Here is a 19,791-nt window from a genome sequence, read left to right as displayed (position 1 = left end):
CCTTCCCTGGCACCAAGGTCGGACTGTCAGGCCTGTAATTCCCCATATCCTCCTTCTGGCCCTTCTTGTAGATGGGTGTCACGTTTGCTAACCTCCAGTCAACAGGGACCTCCCTGGTTAGCCAGGACTGCCGATAGATGATGGGAAGTGGCTTGCTGAGCACTTCTGTCAGCTCCCTCAGTACTCTTGGGTGGATCCCATCCGGCCTCATAGGCTTGTGTGTAGCGGGTTGCTAACCATTTCCCCTTGGATTATGCGGGCTTCATTCTGCTCCCTGTTTTCCACCTCAGGAGCCTGGGTACCCAGAGAACAACTGGTCTTACTATTAAAGACTGAGGCAAAGAAGGCTTTAAGGACCTCAGCCTTTTCCTCATCCTTTGTCACTATGTTTCCGTCCTGCATCCAGTAAAGGATGGAGATTCTCCTTAGCCCTCATTTTGTTGCTAATGCATTTATAGAAATATTTTTAATTTTCTTTCTGGCAGTAGCCAGATTAAGTTCTAGCTGGGCTTTGGCCCTTCTAATTTTCTCCTTGCATAACTTCACGACATCCTTGTAGTCTTCCTGAGTCACCTGTCACTTCTTCTAAAGGTCATAAACTCTCCTTTTTTTCCTGAGTTCCAGCCAAAGCTCACTGTTCAGCCAGGCTGGTCATCTTCCCTGCCAGCTCATCTTTTGACACATTGTATCATATAAAAAAGATAATTTTCAGGACACAGATGGCTTTGAATTTAGCTTCAGTTGGGTGTTGAGGGGGTTTTTTTCAGTGTAAGTGTTTGTAAGGGAAAACATGTTGTGCATGCTGGTACAAATGCACAGTAACTGTTTCCTTTGTTGGCACTCCCTTTACAGAATAGCCATGTCCACATGGGAGAGTTAATAATATGTTCTAATACTAGTTATCTTTTTCAGGAGAATTTTTACAGGATAATTTCACTTTTTTTTCCTGCTTATGGAGGGATGGTGTTGGATTATAGTGACACATGCTCACTGTATGTGCTGCATCACTTAAATAAACTCTTTTTATTGTAGTATCATGGATGGGATGACAGAAGCATGCGTCAAAGGTGGTATTGAAGCATGTTATGCTTCAGTGTCCTGCGTCTTTGCTCTGCTTGGAGCATTAGATGAGCTGAGCCAAGGAAGGGGTCTTAGTGAAGAGCAGATCCAGCTGCTGCTCCGGCGCTTAGAAGAACTGAAGGATGGGACCGAGACGAGCAGGGACTCCATGGAGATCAATGATGCCGACTTTAGATGGCAGAGGCGCATCCTGTCCTCAGAAAATCCTGCTTGGGAATCAGGAAATGAGAAGAGTCCTGATATTAGCATTAGTGTTACCACAGACACTGGTCAGACTACTTTGGAAGGAGATATGGGACAGACAACTCCAGAGGATAATCCAGAAAGTCAAAAAAACTCACTGCCATCTCCAGCTGGACACGAAAGCAAAGAGATTCATTATAGAGAACCAGAGTCAGAAACCATCGACCAACCAGATGTTGTTCAGAGAAGCCACACCATAGTCTATCCAGATATAACTAACTTCTTATCAGTTGATTGCAAGACCCGGTCCTATGGATCTAGATACAGTGAAAGTAACTTCAGTGTAGATGACCAGGACCTTTCTAGGACTGAATTTGATTCATGTGATCAGTATTCCATGGCAGCAGAGAAGGACTCGGGCAGGTCAGATGTCTCGGACATAGGCTCTGACAACTGCTCCCTGGCTGATGAGGAGCAGACACCACGGGATTGTCCAGGTCACAGGTCCTTACGTACTGCTGCTCTCTCTCTGAAGTTGCTGAAAAACCAAGAAGCAGACCAGCACAGTGCACGGCTGTTTATCCAGTCACTTGAAGCTCTTCTACCTCGGCTTATAGCTCTTCCCAGCATAGAGGAGGTGGATGGAGCACTGCAGAGCTTTTCTTCAACCTTCTGCTCAGGTTTGCAAGCAAATAGTTATTGTCTAACCAGGCACATTGTGACAGCACTGTACACAGATTCTCTTGTAGGATTTCGTCTTCAGAGAACATACCCAGAATAAGGAGGTTTCTGCTTTGTAAAGCACATTCCTCCACAGCAGCACACTTCATTTAGGGCACAGCAAATTGAATATGCAGGCACTGATTGAAAGGGAGGTCAATCCATTGACTCTTAACAGGTTCTGGATTACATCCTCAATTAAGAAATCGAATTTTCTGTAGTAAGATACCTCTTCACAGGTTTGTGAAGATGTGTTGAGAAGATTTGCACATGCTGTCATTAAAGTGAGGCTGGGGTTGCCCCTTAGCATGAAAGGGGTGTGGGGAGGACCATCACCTGTTTTGAAAGAGATTTAAGTAGCTTAGTACATCACTGCATTACTTTTAGTAATGTCAGCCTTGCAAAGAAGGTGATAAAAATTGCACAGCAGTAAGCTCTTGAAAGGATAAGAAAAGAGGAACAATTCTCTTCTTCACTCTTTTGTTTTTCTTAATACTGCTGTCTATCATGACAGGAAATGGAAAGATCACAGCCCAGACCAAATGAAAAATAGTTAAAGTTTTATCTCACCTTTTAAGAGATTAAATACCCACAGTTCTTTCAAGATTAGAACCTCTGGGATCTTGGCTTGGTCAATCAAACAAAAAACCACCATGCAAAAGCTAGTTTGTTCTGTTGATAGTATATTTAAAATGTGTATAAATATATATGTATTTTTAGAAGGGTTTCTTTTTCCTAACAGTGTCCAAAGTGGAAATGTTTGTAAAATGTATTTCTCTGTTTCTTTAACTTAATTCACCACAATTGCCTTTCCTATTGCTCCTCTCCTAATCATTGCTTCATTCATTTGTGCTCTGTCACACACATTAAACTCATAGAGAGTCAGAAGGCATGCCTTCCATCATCACAGGAGATATGAAGCTGGGTGAATAAGATGATATTCCTGATATCCTGTTTAAATGCTGCCCAAATAAGCCCTAACTCAGGAAGATGGTAGATGACATTTTTAAGAAACGTTGGCCATGTTATATCACAGAAAGGAGATATTTTAAGGGGGACATTAATAATAATCACATTCCTAATTGAGGTGCTCAAAAGCATCCTTTTTGGCACAAGGGATTTCTTTTTCCTGAAAACGAGTGATCATGAGGTTATACCAAATACCAAGACTAGACCTCTAGCTCAGACTTCGGTGTACCTCTTCTCTCGTGCTTGAATGAGTATATCACTTTTCTCTTTTGTCTGTCAAATCCCTTTAGAACATTTTGAAGCCTTGGAAGAGGTAGACCTAGCAGACTTATGGATTTTAAGGTTAAACATGACTTTTGTTGTCATTCCTTATGACTAATACAGTGAGAAAGATGGAAGAATATCACTCGATTTCTGCATTAAGTCTGTAATTTCTGGTTTGTACATCTCACCTAGAGTTGGACTTAGACTGTTGAGTTGAGAAAGATCTTTCACTTTCCTAAGAAAGCCACCCCCTCATGTCTAAATCTATACTTAAATATGTACACCATGGTTCCAGTCTGATTTAGTGAAGTATTTTTAGAAGATGCCACTCAGTAAGGAATCATGGAAAAATAGAGTAGCAAGTTACTGTACTAGCTTGGAAGAGGTATTCTGGCGTTTTCACAGAGCTGTGGCTGTTAAGAGTTGTAATTTTTTGCTGTCACAAGATATGTGCAGTTCACGTTTCAGTTGGACACCTTGAATGAGACTCAATCCAGCTGAAACAGTCCCTTAACTTGTACCTCAGATCTTAAGCAGAAGTCCATAAATCCTCCTGAGGTGAGGACTTGCATTCCTGTGTAAGTGAGAGAGGCATGAGTTTGAAGACCTGTAGAGAGAGAGAGACTTACTAAAGTTGAAACACGTCTGTGCATAGGAACTCCCCCTGGAGCTCTTCCAAGACACCCACCATCTGATCCACCTCTATGGGCAATGTTGGAGTCCTTACTTCAGGACTCCTTCCTTAGCACCAACAATTCAAGGCAAATTAGGTGATTAAGAGGAACTGGTCGTACTCCTTGTATGTACAACATCTATTCATGTATAATTCCTGAAGAATACATTAGGAAATTTGAGTATTGATTGAGATTCGAGTTCAAAAGAGACAGGTGCAGTTCTGAGACCAGCCAGTACAGAAGCAGTATTTTTATATTTCTGAGAGACCTTATTTAACTGCTTTCTTTCATTTTTCAATTTTTCTTACACTTGGGGAAAAATACATTAGCTACAATTTAATAGTCTTTCCTACAAGCTAGGTCTTTACATAGTATTGTAATATTATGTTTTCATAGGATTAAAAAGCAATGAAAGGAGGTAGGAATTTGAGGCACTAGCATGGGAGTATAAGCATGGAAAAAGTGAAGTCAGCTAAGCAGAGTTATACTGAAATTAAGATTTGGAAGTCAGTTGGTTAAAAGCCTTCTTAATCTACAGTTGTCATCTTTCCTCAGAGACTTCCTCCTTGTTGCTAGATAAAACCAATACCAAAAAAATCCTTAATGACACTGGAGTGTGATAGCTGTCTTAAAAAATATGGAATTATCTAAAAATTCTCAACATTATCTTGACTTGCACTAAACATTAAATTTGCATTTTTTCAGGACCTCCTTTTACCTGACCAACTTAAATGAACTGTTGTCTCTGTTAAGATAGTGTGCTAACCTCATTGTTTATTATAGCTGGCAGATTTTTATAATGAAAGTTGATTATAGGGTATTCTCTTAATTCGGACTTAACTATTCTCATGAAGTGCAGCGTGAAGGCATTCATTCTAAAGATTGTGTGCCACTGTGAGAATAATCATAGCAAACATTTTTAGCATCTCTTTTCAGTTTTGATTCCATATCTTTTAGCAGCAACATTTTTTATGTTGTTAAGCATCATTGCAAGTTTATGCATCAGCTAATCTTCTGCTTTTGAGATCTCAGCATTTCTCAAATGCAGTTGTTTATTTTCCCATATTTTAGAAAAAATTCAGGACATATTTTTTCCAAACACCTTTGGGTGCTCAAAGATATAACCACTATCTAGTAGCTATTTTTATGTGCAGTTAATACACTTTCTTTTTTAATGGTAGTCTTTTGTAGGAGGTTGCACATTTAAAAAAATATTTTAATGTAAAATAAAGTGGGCTTTTTTTCTTTTACATACCTCTGCCTTGAGGTTTTTATTACTCTAGCAGATTCTAGTCCCCGAGGTACATATTTAAGAGAGATAAGGTATCAACTCAATGTATTCTAGCTACATCAATATCATGATCCTCCATCCAACAAAGTGTTAATACGCATCTTTGCCTTCAGTGATGGAGTCACTGGAGCTAACTCACAGGCGACTTTCAAGCACGTAGTTTTCATGCTAGGTAAAGATTCTTTGTTAACGTTCGCCAGGAGAAATCTACCCCAAGCACACAGCAACCCATGTGGATATGGTGGGTGGCCAGCCCTCTCACCCCCTTCTTCCACAAAGGTTGCTCCCTTGAACAGCTATTCATTTTTTAGACCCACCCTGGAACAGTTACTCTCTTTCTAAATCCGCCCTCAAACAGTTACCCACCTTATCCACGCCCCCAAAGTGACGACAGTGGAAAGTCCAAGAAGGCAGCAGCACAGAGCTTGCAAACCCTCACGAGGCAAGAAAAACATTTGCTTCTTTTCTGTGTGTGGATTTTTTTTTTTTTATGTTAATGGTTTGTTGTATTTTGTCTAAGAGGAGTCATGAGCTTTATGGTGGGAGGAATATATCCACAATAAACCACTGCAACAGTTAACGAATGACACAGATTTGCTTCATCATGTAACTAACCTTGGAAGCTGTTTTTTTGTTTCATTTCAAAGGTTCCTCTAGGATAAAGCTTACTCCTTAATATTCCTTAATTGACATTATATGGATGAATTTCACACTTGATGTGAAAAACATGAAATATTGTGGGTCATGTGGGGAGGGTCTAATATTTCTTTTTTTTTTTCATGGCTCAAACTACAGCTCACGGGGTATTCAATTAGGTATTGCTCATACTTGACTTATGCTTTTCTACCAGTAGGTCAGCTAACTCAGAGGAAAATGTATGTGCCATCCATGCGACATGGGAAGAAGGGATTGTGCCACTGGGCGTGGTTGTAGGCTATTGTTTCATAAAAATAGTGTTTTCAGGAGTACTGAGCGCTTACAGGTGGCTTATGCATCTGACAGAGCTGCAAGTGCTCAGCTACCTAGAAAGCAGGTCTTGTGTGAACTAAACAGGGCTTGGAGTTCTAATGAGTTCCAGCCAGCTTGGCCCCAGATATTTGTCCACATACCTCTAGGCCATGGAGAGAATGATAATTAGAGCCTCATCCTGCAAGGTGCCAAGCACTCCAGTCCCCATCCAACAACTCACTCACCCAGGGCAGATTTACTGGGGGATTAAAAGGGCTGTCACCCTCATCAGCACTATTTGGTGCAAAGTATGCTCAGTTAAGTACACAGGCTTTCCCTCTGCCCCCTCCCACCTCACCTTTCCAGTTAGCATTGTAGATGTATGCTGCCTTTTGCTCTGTACCTGGCAGGCATCCCAGTGAATGCTGGTGCTCCCTGTGTACTTCAAATTTAGCATGTTGCTTTGCTGGACTGTGACTGGAGTGGTCAGTTTGCCTTGCAGCACTGCATTCTAGATGGACTACTTATTTTTCTATTCCCTATTCTAGTACATTTAGTAGAGTAATTTCTACTGATGATTCATTAACTATTCTAGCAATCTGTTGCTGCTGAAATGCTAGGGTTAGTTTCTGATTTTTTTTTTTTCCAGGCAAAAAATGTGTAAAATATGAGAGCTCACATGGTGTTTTTGTTAGGTATGATGCACTCACCAGGATTTGAGGGAAACCTAAATTTCAGCTTCCAGACTCTGATGAATGCAGACAGTCTCTACATGGTCTCACATTACACTCTGCTGCTCAACTTAAAATTGGCCAACTCTGATTTCTACAGGAAGAAGCCTGCTCAAGCCCCTGTGTTGCTGGTGAGTTGAGGAATATGGGAAAACTGTTAAAAAAAAAAATTTGTTTTGCTTCCTTTTACATAAAACAGCTCACACGTAAAGCCTTCAGGCAGCTTGCTAAGTGGAAAAATAATAATTGCAAATGAAGCGTTCTCCAAGTTGCTTATGAATCTTGCATGATAAATGTCATGCATCTGAATTACGCAGCTTCTCTGTAATTCGAGGAGGAATGAATGCTGCTTACTGATTATCATTAAAGTAGCAGTCATTTTGATGGACGCTTTATCTTCAGAACAGATCTTCATTAACATCATGTGATGCAGCAAGCATTGTTTGTGTATGTTATCAAGGAACATACCTTCATCTTGCAACTACTTTTGAGCATAATGACAAATTTCTTGCTTAATACTTGATTTGTATTTACACAGGTGAAGACATGAGAAGCTAGAGTGAAAAATAATTAGGTTTTAGTAATATGAACTGATGATTTTTTTGGCACCTGGGATTCCTCAGCTTCTTGGGCTTTTTAAAAATTGTTTTGAAGACTGCAGGAGTTACAAAACTTGAATGTGTTTTTCAACCGAGTTGCCCAAGAAAAGTAATTTCAGAGTTTTTCTGAAAAAAAAAATCAGTGACATATGGAACAAAAAAATCAAAAACAAATCTGTCAAAATGTACTATTATTGCTCAGCTCCCCATGTAAGAGAATTTATATTCTTGAAGACCTCAAAACCAAGTGGGTTTTAACATCATCATCAGTTCTGGTATGTCCTTCAGCAAGCTGTGAGAGCAAATCTGTGACTCAGAACCTTCTCTAGGGGCAGCACTGTGCACAGCAGGCCTGAGCATGACCTAAGTACTGTTGAAAATAGTTCAGATATCTAATTGGTTCTCAGTTCATCTATGGTGACTGTTCAGTGCAGAAGGGCCTGATTGCTGGGCAGGCAGCATTAGATGCCGCAACTTCTTTTTATTGGAATTGAGATCCTACCCCTATCTTGCGGAAATAGTGAGAGATCAGCATGTCCCATTGTCACTGTACAAGAGCTGCCATTATGATTTGCATCTTGCATGAGCTACAATAAAGCTCCTTGTTCATGTCATTTTCCACCATAGGGACACATTGTGATCCTTGGCTAATTCTTATTTTTGCATAACTTCATTTCTACTCCTGCATTCTTCAGGAGTATATCTAGGAGCTGAGGGTCATGCTGTAGGGCTTATTGTTGTCTTACATCTGTCTTTTATGGTTCTCTGCAGAAGGAGTTCATGAAGCAGGTCCAATCCAGTGGAGTGTTGATGGTATTTTCCCAGGCCTGGGTTGAAGAACTGTACCACCAGGTACTAGAAAGGAACATGCTGGGGGAAGCTGGATACTGGGGAAGCCCTGAAGAGCACAGCCTTCCGCTTATCACTATGCTGACCGGTCAGTACTATGGTAATGGTGGCAAGGCTAACTTCCAAACCCATGTCTAAAACAGGCTACAATAACATGCTGCTTCATTGCATTACATACAAAACAGCATATCATCATGCAACATGTGGTGTTTCACAAAATTACCAGTAGAGGAGGAATCAGACTTAAGTGTGGTAAGTACTTAAGGGTTTGTTTTGGATCAGACAGAAAGCTTTTGAAGCATGGCTTTAAAAACAAACTGTCCCTGGGAGACAGGGAGAGTAGGTTTGTTCACCGAACCAAAACATCTCTTAATTCTGTCAGCTTCAGTCCTGGTAGACTTTGTACTTGTTAATGCTAAGTGGTAAGGCTGCTGTTTTCTTGATGTCATAGCAAAACCATTTCAGTGTGCCTCTGGTGCAGTACAAATATAAATAGTGGTGTCTGATCCTGGGAGCCTTCCACAGATTGGGCTCCCCTTGGTTGAGATCTGTGCTGTGCCAGGGATATGCCAAATGGCACTAGAGAGAAGCTGAAAACCTGGAGCACCTCTAACAAATGTTTAAAAAAAACCCTTTAGCTTCCTTTGAAGGAACAAAAATCAAATGGTATCAGCTGAAAGGCAGCAGGATGTCTATGATATCATACTGATATTAAATGCACTGTCTGCTTGAATGTGTATGCTGTATGATTACAAAGGGGTAATAAAAACAGTGTATGCAGGGAGAACGCTGGCTTCAGCAGAGCCATTAGCTGGTAATCAAAGGGCACTGCTCTGAAAGTTTTTTGCTGATTGTATTGAGCTCAGCGTTGCTTTTAGCTATTGAGCTAGGAAGCTGAAAGAAACACTTTGGAAAAACAACAGCCATCAATTATGTGGAGAAGAGACAGACAGGGAGAGGCTGCTAGAAAGGAAATCAACCTGACATGCCTAATGTTAAACTCTCTGTGAGAAACTGGTCTGTTGTGTTGGAGAAAGGGTTGTATTTCTTTTGTTGAGATTGAACCTACATGGGTCTACTAAAAATCACATTTAAGATGTAGGATCCCAGTGCATCTTGAGGACTCAGACTAAGGTCTGGGAACATCTAGATACAGGATTTAGCAAGATTTGAAAGGTTATACTAAGAAATGTGGAGATTTAATGGTGTGAGAAGGTCTGAACTGTAAGAAATACCATTAAAACTTTGCCAAGAGTTCTGTTGACTGTGTAATGTCGGGGGGGGTGGGGTGTGTGCTTTTGAGAGTGCGATATTTTCCCTCTTCAAGAAAACATTTGTTATACTGGGCAAAGTGTAAGATGTCATAGCTCATGTTTATGTCAAGACTTCACAAGGCTGCCAGAAAAGAGCAACTAAAAAGCATTACCTGAGAAGTCAGGGGTGCTGGTACTTACTTGAACAAAGAGTCAGTAGGAGATGCTTTTCTTATACCATCTGTGTGTCAAATAGTAATCTTTTGTTTTTTAATGTTCTGGCAGACATCGATGGCTTGGGAAGTAGTGCAATTGGTGGCCAATTGATGGCATCTGCTTCAGCTCAGTCTCCTCTTTCCCAAAACCGGAAGACAGATGATTCTGTTGTTGCAGGTATTAAGACTGTATTTATAAGCACAAGTGTAGCTACCAGCAGTGGGTTGTTATAAACCATAAACGTATTCAGATAAATTGTGGTTTAGAACAATTTAAGAGTTGAAAGAAGTATGTCAGTACGTCCTCCATGTGAATTGGTAGTCCAGCATGCAGAGGACTAGTATGACTTAGTTTTTTACCACTGATGATAAAGCTGCTGTTGTGTCATGTTCCAGTAGTAGTAGTAATGCATTTCTCACTCCAGGAGTTGCTTTTGCCCGATACCTTTTAATCGGCTGTTGGAAGAACTTGATTGACACTTTGTCCACACCACTGACTGGCCGCATGGCAGGCAGCTCCAAGGGGCTGGCCTTCATCTTGGGAGCAGAAGGAGCCAAGGAGCAGAACCAAAAGGAAAAGGACTCCATCTGCGTGAGCCTGGATGGACTGAGGAGGGCAGCCCGGCTGAGCTGTGCTCTAGGTACTGCTGCATGTGGGATATCATGGCAAACTCATAAAACAGGATGGTAACTTTCCACAAAGGAATTTGGGAGAGAGAAAAGCAGCATCCCGTTCCAGTCTTGGATAGGAACCTGGACTGTAGGACTCCCCATAGAGCCCACCTGCCCTACAGCATAGACATGTCCAGCCAACTTCCCTTGACACAGCCTGTTGTTGAGATTGCATTGGATTGGGGAGGAAATGCTGGTTAAACAGTGTGTTATTGCTTTCCAGGAGTTGCTGCTAACTGTGCATCTGCTCTTGCCCAAATGGCTGCTGCCTCCTGTGTCCAAGAAGAGAAAGAGGAAAAAGAAATCCAAGAGCCCAGTGATACTATAGCTCAAGGTAACTATGTGATTAATCTGTCTACCTTATCTCATATTGCCTGCTAAGATGCAACTGGAAAGTACTTGCTACACATAGAAGAAGGACAGAGGGGAATGTCACTGCTGTGCACCACTCAGTTGTAGGCATATGGGATGTATGTCTAGAGGCTTCAGTACACGTCTTGCTGTCTTAGGTTCTTAACATTATATCACACTAATTATGTTTTATGTGGAACTGAAATCAGTGGAACAACAGATAAGCCGACAGCATTTTTGAAATTTGCACTTCTTAAGCCTTGTGATACTACTACAACCAGCAGGAATCAGAGAAACAATATTTTTTTTAATGTGTCGGGTGGTAATATAAGGTGAGTTTGCATCCTTTTTCTTGTCTTTTGTATGTATCCTTGGTTGTCTTTTGTCATCATCAGATATTTAAAACTGTTTCTGAATCATGTTAAATGAAGCTGGAATAAAAAAAATTATATACATATAACAGGTAGAAAGTTCAGCAACTTCATACTACTACTCCAAACCCAGTGGAAGTCAGTAAAGTCAATTGCCATTCCAGTGGTTGGTTGGAGAAGCACATAAAATGTGTTTATGACATCTGATTTCTAATGGCAAGAAGTCCATAACAAAACACAGCATTGCACAAATGACTTAAATTGGATGTCTCAGTAGAGAAAACAAAACTGAATAGGCCTGAGCACAAACTAGCTTTTGACCACTCTGCTAGATATGACTGAGGCAAGTTGGACAGGCCACAATGAAGTGAAGAAGAGGCAGTAGCGGTGGCCAGAGGCCAACAGATCTGTTCTATGAAAGCTTGCAAAGCTTCAACATTTGTTTCAACATTTGTTTTCCATTCCTATGGAAAGCAGCATGAAAACTAAGCTTTTCAGAGATTCTCAGGAAAAAGAATGAGTTCAAATGCTTATAGTTCAGATCAGGATTAGTTATGCTTTGACAACAGTATCCATTAACAAAAGCTCTTTGATGAAACTTTTGTATGGAAATAGGTGCGAAATCCAAACACTCTTTTTTTTCCATAGCAAAGGAGATTTGGTAATAATAAACAAATATCCAGCCAGCTCCAAAGAGAAACATGTAGTATCACTGGCAATCTACATCTGTTCTGTGGGCAACAAGATGTGAGTTTGGGGGTGGAGGGTGTCAATCTGGCACTGATTTTTTTTCATGCATATAAGACTAACCAAAAGGGATTTTAATTTTAAAACTACCTCATGTTTATTAGGAAGAAATAGGTTTCTCTGATTTGTTTTTTTGTCTAAAATCCACATTCTTTCATAGCTTTCAGACTGCTTACCTTTGCCATCAGCCTATATACAAACCAGTGTTTGCTTAAAAGCTAGAGAAGCTAATGGGGTTTTTTAATTATTTTTCATGCTGCAGTGAAACAGAAAGTGGAGCAGAAACTGGAGCAGATGGGAAAAGTGCAGGGAGTCTGCCTGCACACTGCTCATGTTCTGTGTATGGATGCAGTCCTTAATGTGGGCCTGGAGATGGGAAGTCACAATCAGGACTGTTGGCCTCATGTGTTCAGGTACTCACCAGCTTTCCCCCAAAAAACAGAATTTATACCATGTTGCCTGACAGTAACAGACTGAGAAAAAGGTCTTTACATGCTCTGGGAGTGTTCTGTATAAACAGTGTCAGAGTGACTTAACTGCCAGTATCTGTAAGAGAAAAGATGGTGCTGTTTCCCACCACTATTCAAGGGCAAAAATCAACGCTTAGAAACTTCAAAGTTACCAGAAGACTGTGGCAGACCCAGGAACCTAAATGGGCTTTTTGGGCACCTCCACTAAACTATTTGCTATCTAGGCATATGGGAGGCCAAAGGATGTAAGAAGACAGGTTATATCTACATGCAGTCTGAGAGATAGTGATTGTCTGTTTACGTTTTGAGGAGGATGTCCTGTGCGTCGTATCTGGTTCAGATGTAGAAATCGGTGCCTGTGAATTGGCAGCAGGTTTCCATGTAAGCTGGCTTCTCACAGCAATGGGGCTGTAAGGCAGCCGAGAGCGGTACTTGCACTGTCCTTCTGACTCGCCTCTGGAGTACAGACCCAAGCATTTCTTCATTGACCCTGGTGATTAGCAGGAGGAGGAGTTGTGGTTTTGGGGGTTTTATTCATCTTTTGCTTCTCCTGTTTGTTCTCAGGGTGTGTGAGTACATCAGCACACTGGAGCACACCCACTTCAGCGATGGTGCTTCCCAGCCCTCCCTTACGATAACCCAGTCACAGCAGACACCTGGAGGGCTGCACCCAGACTCCAAGTCTGGGGAATCTCCCCAGGCAGTGATCCCCGAGCAGGAGACCACCCTCAGCAGCAATCCTGTCATTCAGCCGGTTTCTATCCAGGAACTCATCAAGGAGAGCAGTAAGGGCAGAGCTTTTGACTTCCGTGGAGGCAGCCTGCTATGTGGGACCAGTGCTGCCAAGGCAGTTCTCACACTCTCCACGCAAGCTGACAGGTAAAAGCAGCACTGTCAGGAACCAGAATCCCTGTTCCCAAAATAGGACGAGAACAGATCTCTCTGTGGTGCAGTGGGGCCTGATCTTTGTTGCAGCCACTTGCTTCAGTTGAGTGTCACAAGAGAGCTGCGTGTGCATCACAACCAGCAGTTCCTAAAAGACCTGGTTTTCTGCATCTCTGCAGTACCTGCACTGCAGGCTGAGTATGTCTGCACAGCAGTGAATGTGCCAAGTATATCAAATGCATCCTGAGACTGGTGGATTTATTGCTTGCATGTAAATTAATCTGTTGTGTTCATTAAAGTAGGCAAAATAAGTGGGTGTCTTGTCCTGACAGGAAGGGACTGAGTGACAAGACCAGTGTCAGTTAGAAAGCAGCTGCTTCTGTCACGACTGTGTGGACAGCTTGTCAGCCTGCCCCAATGGGTCCGGACGAGGAAGGGCCACCCAGCATGGTCACAGAATGGCTAGGTTAAGTGTCCCTACAACACAGTCTGCAGACTGATATGTTGCAGACTTTTTCACTATTTCTGCAATGCTTTTGGCAGCCCAGGCTAGAGTTGAAAATTTCCTGGGTTTGCATGCTTCTAATGCCCTTTTTTTTTCCTCCAGCTGACATTTTGCATTTGTAATCTCTGCCCATAGGACGGCATTATTTGTAAATTCAGAGGAGAAAGTAGTGCATACTGACATTGCTTGTAGGAGTTTGACTCTGTGCATGGAAAGTACTTTTTATTCAGGAAGCTCACAAATCCAACTTGGTTTCAAGGATTAGACAATAGCAGTACTGCAATTTTAACAATGCAGGTTTGATTTCCACACTGTTACTTCAGTGCGGACATTATTAGGACTCAGGCCCCAGTTTCCCAGGACTATAAACAGTTTTTCATGAAAAGCAATGTCAGAAAATCGTATTTGTGTCAACTTGTGGCTGCACCGTGTGAAATTTCATTGTGATCTCTGTGGAACCCACCTCCTATGTAAGCATAATTTTACTGCTTTAACAGTACAGATTTAACTCTTAAATCTTAAGAGCTCATTGCAGCTGAAAATAACAACTCTTGTTTATATTCCTAAATAGCAATTTGGGTACAGCAACTTTAGGTCTAAGACTTGAATAAATTTAGTTTTCATGTAAGGGGCTGTAACTTCAGATGGAGCAAACCGGTGTAACTAAAGTCAGTGAAGCTATGATGATCTGTGTTGTGAGAACTGGGCATATTCTCACTGGTTTTTTGATTACTGGTTCATGAACTGCTTATAGCATTAAGATCAAATAATGGGGAACTGTTGATTCCTTGAAAAAGTGACTTTTTGTTACAGTACTGCAGTTGAATCTTGGAAGGGTTCTGGTTGGTCCTACAGTATTCAACTTTCTACCCACCAATTAATAAAGCTTCTGGATCTAAGTCTTCCTGTAGCACTGTATAAATGAAAAAAGTCCTCAGTAACCCAATGTGTCACCAAAGGCAACACATACAGATAAGAGTTTTCCTCTTACATTACACATTTAAGTCTGCATCTCATGAATTTTTCAGCTAGGTTCTGTTCTTTTACTCACAGGCTCTTTGAAGATGCTGCTGACAAGTTAAACTTGATGGCACTGGCAGGCTTCCTTTACCAGCTCAAGAAGGCTTCTCAGGCCCAGCTTTTCCATTCAGTCACAGATACAGTTGATTACTCCCTAGCAATGCCAGGTAAATCACCTGAAGATCCCTTACAGGGTTCTGTGTTTCCTATACAACTGTATTGCTTACAAGAATTGCTTTGTATTCTTACAGTTTTAATTTTTCCAATTGAATTTCCACATATAAATAAAACACAGTATTTAATCTAATAAGATCTTTCTGTAGATGAAATTCAAAGTCTTTGGAAAAGGTTAAGCACTTTTTTTGGACAGGGACCACACCCACACCTGCAATGAGACACTTCAAAGGACATTCATTTGGTTCTTGGACTTTGGGGGTGTTATTTCGCCACAGATACTTAATCACAGCTCCGTTTTGGAGCCTGATCCAGTAAGGAAACTCAGATGAACGTAGACCTAAGACAGTGGATTTAGGTTAGATATTTGACAGTGGGATAACCTCAGAAGTGTTCAGAAAATGGGCAATAGCAAACAAAACACACAACTGAAGAATGTTAAATAAAGCTGTGTCCTGCATGCTTTTCCCCAGCAGAGTGGAGCATCTACCTTATACAAAGCCTGTAAATTGTCCTTTCCATCACTGTCTCAAATCCAGTAGAAGGATTGGACCCAAAGGAAGATATTTCACTTAAATTTGTACTGTGCCTTTAGAAGTTACATTAGTCATATGGGCTTTGTTCTGTCCTGTGGCAGACGTGGATTTTATCTCGCATATGTCACAAATTTAATCTGTTTCCCCTCTCCCTGAAGTGCCACTTGTCATTTTCTCAATGTGACATTTAAAGTTGTTCAGTTTTTGCTCTTGCTTGTCTCCAGGCCTCAACATTCATCACTTTATTTTTAATACATGGTGACCCTCTTATCCTGTATTTAGTAGTCAATCAGCAGTAGTTAGTAATAATGAAATTAAACTTAGTATAGAGCAATTGCCTTTTTTTTAATATTAAAAGTGGTATGCCCCCGATTACGTCTTTCGTTAAAGATAAAAGCACCAGTGTAATTTAAATGAGAGAATGAAGTGTCTTTCCAAATGTAAGAGCCATAGAAGATTAATCCCTTTCAAGAGGAAATAAGTAGTATTACTGGCTGGGGAACAGAAAAGCATTTTCTCACATTCTTTACTTCACATCCTTTGCTTGATAAGAAATAGAAGAGGACAAACCAAAACTAAATAATTTTCAGTTTATTTTCTTTCCTATAGATGTCACCAAAGGTTTCTGCAAGTACTATTTTGCGTCTTTACATGAATTATTTAACTGTTTGCTTAATATTTATGACCTACTTCTCCAAGCCTTTGTCTTTAAAATGTCTCAAAAAAAAAATTGATTACTTAAATCAAAATAAAGTGTGTTTAATAAGTTGGTCCTAAAACTTGGGTCCATCTCCTGTTCTTTTACCTACACAGGCATAGGCTATGTTTTACACTGATTTTTTTTTTTCTTTTTTTTTCTTCTTACCTCCACCACCCTCCTTTTCCACCTCCCCAACTTAATACTAATAATGTCTAACATGATTTAAATTCCAATTTAGACATCTAGAAACGGAGGAGCTGCTGTTGCTTAGCTTCCTTATATTTTCTTATACTTTCTTATAGGTGAAGTAAAATCTACACAGGACAGGAGAAGTGCACTTCACTTGTTCCGACTTGGTGATGTCATGCTCAGAATTGTAAGGAGTAAATCTCGCCCGTTGCTCCACCTCATGCGTTGCTGGAGCCTGGTGGCACCTCACCTTGTAGAGGTAGGAGTGGGAGAGAAAATGGGAATGTGTGCAAGAGATGGCAAAGCTGAAAAAGGTGATGGCTTGATAGCTCTTAAAATGTATTGTTGACCCTCAACATTGCCAAATCTGGTTACATTCCTGTTGGAGTATTATATATACCATGTCATATATTGTGATACTGCCACTGAATGTGCTCTTTTATTAAATAACTGAAATGGGCAGGTCCAGGGACAGTGTGTTGGATTTTTGCAATATGATACTTCCTGTGTGCCTGTGGTGAAAAAACTGAAACCACCCTAAGAGATTACAAGTAACTCCTCCATCTAGGACTGCATCCTTGCAAGTCTTCCCATAAAGGGATGCAGGCTTTCTTTTCTGGGAAGATGGTGACATTCTTCCCTTTCCTTCTCCTTACTTGTGAATGCTGGTCAGTGGCATGCCAGTAGCAGCCACATAATGGATGAAAATCATAACAAATGACCTTTCCTCAACCAAACTTCAGTCTTATATGGTGAAATGCTGGTGTCTTGATTTCTCAGAGCTTTTTGATTTGTATCATTGACATGAATAAACATGCAGTAGTTCCTTCCTTTCTGTTGGTGAGGTATGTGGTGTTATGTGCCCAGGTCTAATTGGGAGCATGCTTCTGCAGAGTTTTAAGATGAGCTGTTCAGTAAATTGCCACAGCGCTTCACTTCATTGACTCAAGAAAATGTGTGGACTGTCTTACAGCAGAGTTCAGACATGGGAGAGTCTCAGCGGAATACCTCTAAGTGAAGTAGAAATAGCAGAGAATACTTCTGTTGTATGTTTTGACAGCCCTTTATCTTGAAAACTAGTGTCTTGCTTGCCTTTGGATGCCAGTCTGAGACAGCTTTAAATACTTTTCATGTTTTGAACACTTTTAAGCCTTTTAAGATCCCAAGCCAGTTTAAACTCAAGTACCTTCCATGTTTTTAGAATGCAGGTTTAGTAAGTGGTTTTGGTTAACTTCAGTGCAGTTGAGAGCATTACTGAGAAGGACCAACATCAGGGAAAGGAGAGAATTCAGCATAACAGGCATAGTTGCTCAAAACAGTAACTTCATATCCAGATTCACTGGTGCTTAATTTTTTAATATCTCTTCCAAAGTGAGAAAGTTCTCATGACTTTTAAGTTCCATAAATAGTCAAATAAAGAGTGATATTTGGTCATACATAGATAGGTATGGTGAATATATGCAGAAACTTTTTTGAAGGGGAAAATGGTCATGCGGTAGAAACAGAAGACATTTCACACGAGTTCTGTTCTGTAGGTTTTATTATTTAATTAATTTATTTTTAACTCTGTGCTTTTTGAATTGTCAGCAAACCTTCACGCATCTGTGGGACTTCAAGCAGCTCAGAGTCTGTCATCTGTTTCCATGGCAGTACTCCCCCATTTTCATTGCAGTGGGGTCCCTAGTCACATTAGTGGTGAAGCCATTTTTAGGGTTCAGCAACATGAAGTGCTTACCTCCCTTAAAATTGTCTCACTAAAAGCAAATTTTTTGCTTGGACAAACTTTAATACTTCTCCTTTCCCTGCAGGCTGCCTGTCATAAGGAGAGACATGTGTCTCGGAAGGCTGTCTCCTTCATCCATGACATCCTTACTGAAGTGCTGACTGACTGGAATGAGCCTTCTCATTTTCATTTTAATGAGGCGCTTTTCCGCCCCTTTGAGCGTATCATGCAGCTAGAGCTGTGTGATGAGGATGTCCAAGACCAGGCAAGTCATTCCGGATCAGGGTATCTGTATCTGGCCTACCATGCCCATAAGAAGGATGGTCTCAAGTGTGCACTTGGTCCACTTGAGGGTGTTTCCCAGATTCCCTTCAAATGGTGCCCCTTAATCATCTTCAAGGAATCAGGAGGGCTCTGCCTACTTAAGCCAGCATTGTGGTAGAGCACAAAGACAGTACACCTAGCTTTAAAGCAATTAAATAAACTTTACTATTATCTAAAAAAACCCATAATAAATTAGTCTGGAGTGACATAGTGAAATCTAGGAATGTGTTTAAAGCCATCCTCATTCCTTCTGAAGGTCCATCTATGTATCAGTTATGTTTTTTTGTTTTATTATTTTAACCTCTCCTACGCTGTATGCAGGTGGTCACCTCTATAGGAGAGTTGGTGGAAATGTGTTCTACCCAGATCCAGTCAGGATGGAGACCGCTGTTCAGTGCCCTGGAAACAGTTCACAGCAGCAGCAAGTCAGAGGTTAAAGAGTACCTTGTAGGAGAATACTCTATGGGTAAGAACTTACTGCACTGGCTGTTTCATATATGCTTTTGTTTCCCTGTCTTATTCCTTGGGGATGCAATAACTAACTCAATATTAAATGCTCTACCTGAACAGTGGCACATAGCAGTGGCACTGCAATACTCTATGACTGTACTGAAATATCTAGTTTATTAGTTGGGGTGGGAGGGAAAGCAGAGGTACTGTTTTGACTTTTTATCCTCTAGAGTCTGGTAGATGAGTAGAATGAGACAGAAATGCTTCAAACTTACTTGAATGTTTTGAGCAAAACAATAGTGCAAGAGTACTGAGCTTGGCTGGGCCCTTGTCACTGTCCTGCTAGAGGAAGGAAAGCATACTGCATACAACCACCACGACTCATGTTGACTGTTGTTTTTTTTTTTTTTTTTATTACGTGAAACCTATTGCTCTTATGCATCAGGGTAAGCTGGTGTGATAATCTAGGCGAGTGCTTGTCCAGGCACTTAATCACAATGCTTCAAATTGCTATCACTATTACAAATCATGTTTGCTGTAGGAATGATTCTGCATCCCTCCCAAAGTTTGCTTGTATGGAAATGGGGTAATACAGGACAATCACTTGAATCTGTCCTTTTGCCCCATTAGAAGGTTTTTTGAAATGTTACAAATCATGTGTAAGGGGTTTCCTCCTAAATTTTGTCTTGCAGATCTGTTATGATCAATGGCAAAAGGCAAGCTTTTGAAGACTGATGATCTATTTAGGAAAAGCAAGGCAATTTTGTTACTCTGTAGTCTGAATGGTTTTCCGCATGACTGCTGTCATCTTGACAATTATCAAGAACTAAACCAGAAACCACCAAACAGAAGCGTTAGCTACTGAGCTGAGTTCAAGAGCTCAAACCTGCTCTTACCA

The 19,791-nt window shown here is 40.9% G+C and overlaps 1 protein-coding gene across 1 annotated transcript in view; it reads left to right on the top strand.

Annotated features, from left to right (window-relative positions):
- KIAA1244 (KIAA1244 ortholog) overlaps positions 1-19,791 on the top strand; it is a gene marked incomplete at its 5' end in the record, with an annotated part of 81,005 nt that overhangs the window by 43,846 nt on the left and 17,368 nt on the right. Inside the window, 12 exons of the mRNA XM_010289446.1 lie at positions 1,033-1,943; positions 6,825-6,991; positions 8,231-8,396; positions 9,847-9,954; positions 10,202-10,417; positions 10,672-10,782; positions 12,180-12,330; positions 12,952-13,266; positions 14,831-14,964; positions 16,510-16,655; positions 18,205-18,384; positions 18,765-18,909. Of these exons, the coding sequence (XP_010287748.1) occupies positions 1,033-1,943; positions 6,825-6,991; positions 8,231-8,396; positions 9,847-9,954; positions 10,202-10,417; positions 10,672-10,782; positions 12,180-12,330; positions 12,952-13,266; positions 14,831-14,964; positions 16,510-16,655; positions 18,205-18,384; positions 18,765-18,909 (2,750 nt within the window). The remainder of the gene's footprint in view (positions 1-1,032; positions 1,944-6,824; positions 6,992-8,230; positions 8,397-9,846; positions 9,955-10,201; positions 10,418-10,671; positions 10,783-12,179; positions 12,331-12,951; positions 13,267-14,830; positions 14,965-16,509; positions 16,656-18,204; positions 18,385-18,764; positions 18,910-19,791) is intronic.

This window comes from Phaethon lepturus, unplaced genomic scaffold (genome assembly GCF_000687285.1).
Source record: "Phaethon lepturus isolate BGI_N335 unplaced genomic scaffold, ASM68728v1 scaffold7476, whole genome shotgun sequence".
NCBI lineage: Eukaryota > Metazoa > Chordata > Aves > Phaethontiformes > Phaethontidae > Phaethon > Phaethon lepturus.
The sequence above is the reverse complement of the archived record's forward strand: the minus strand, read 5'-3'. Positions and strand labels throughout refer to the sequence as shown.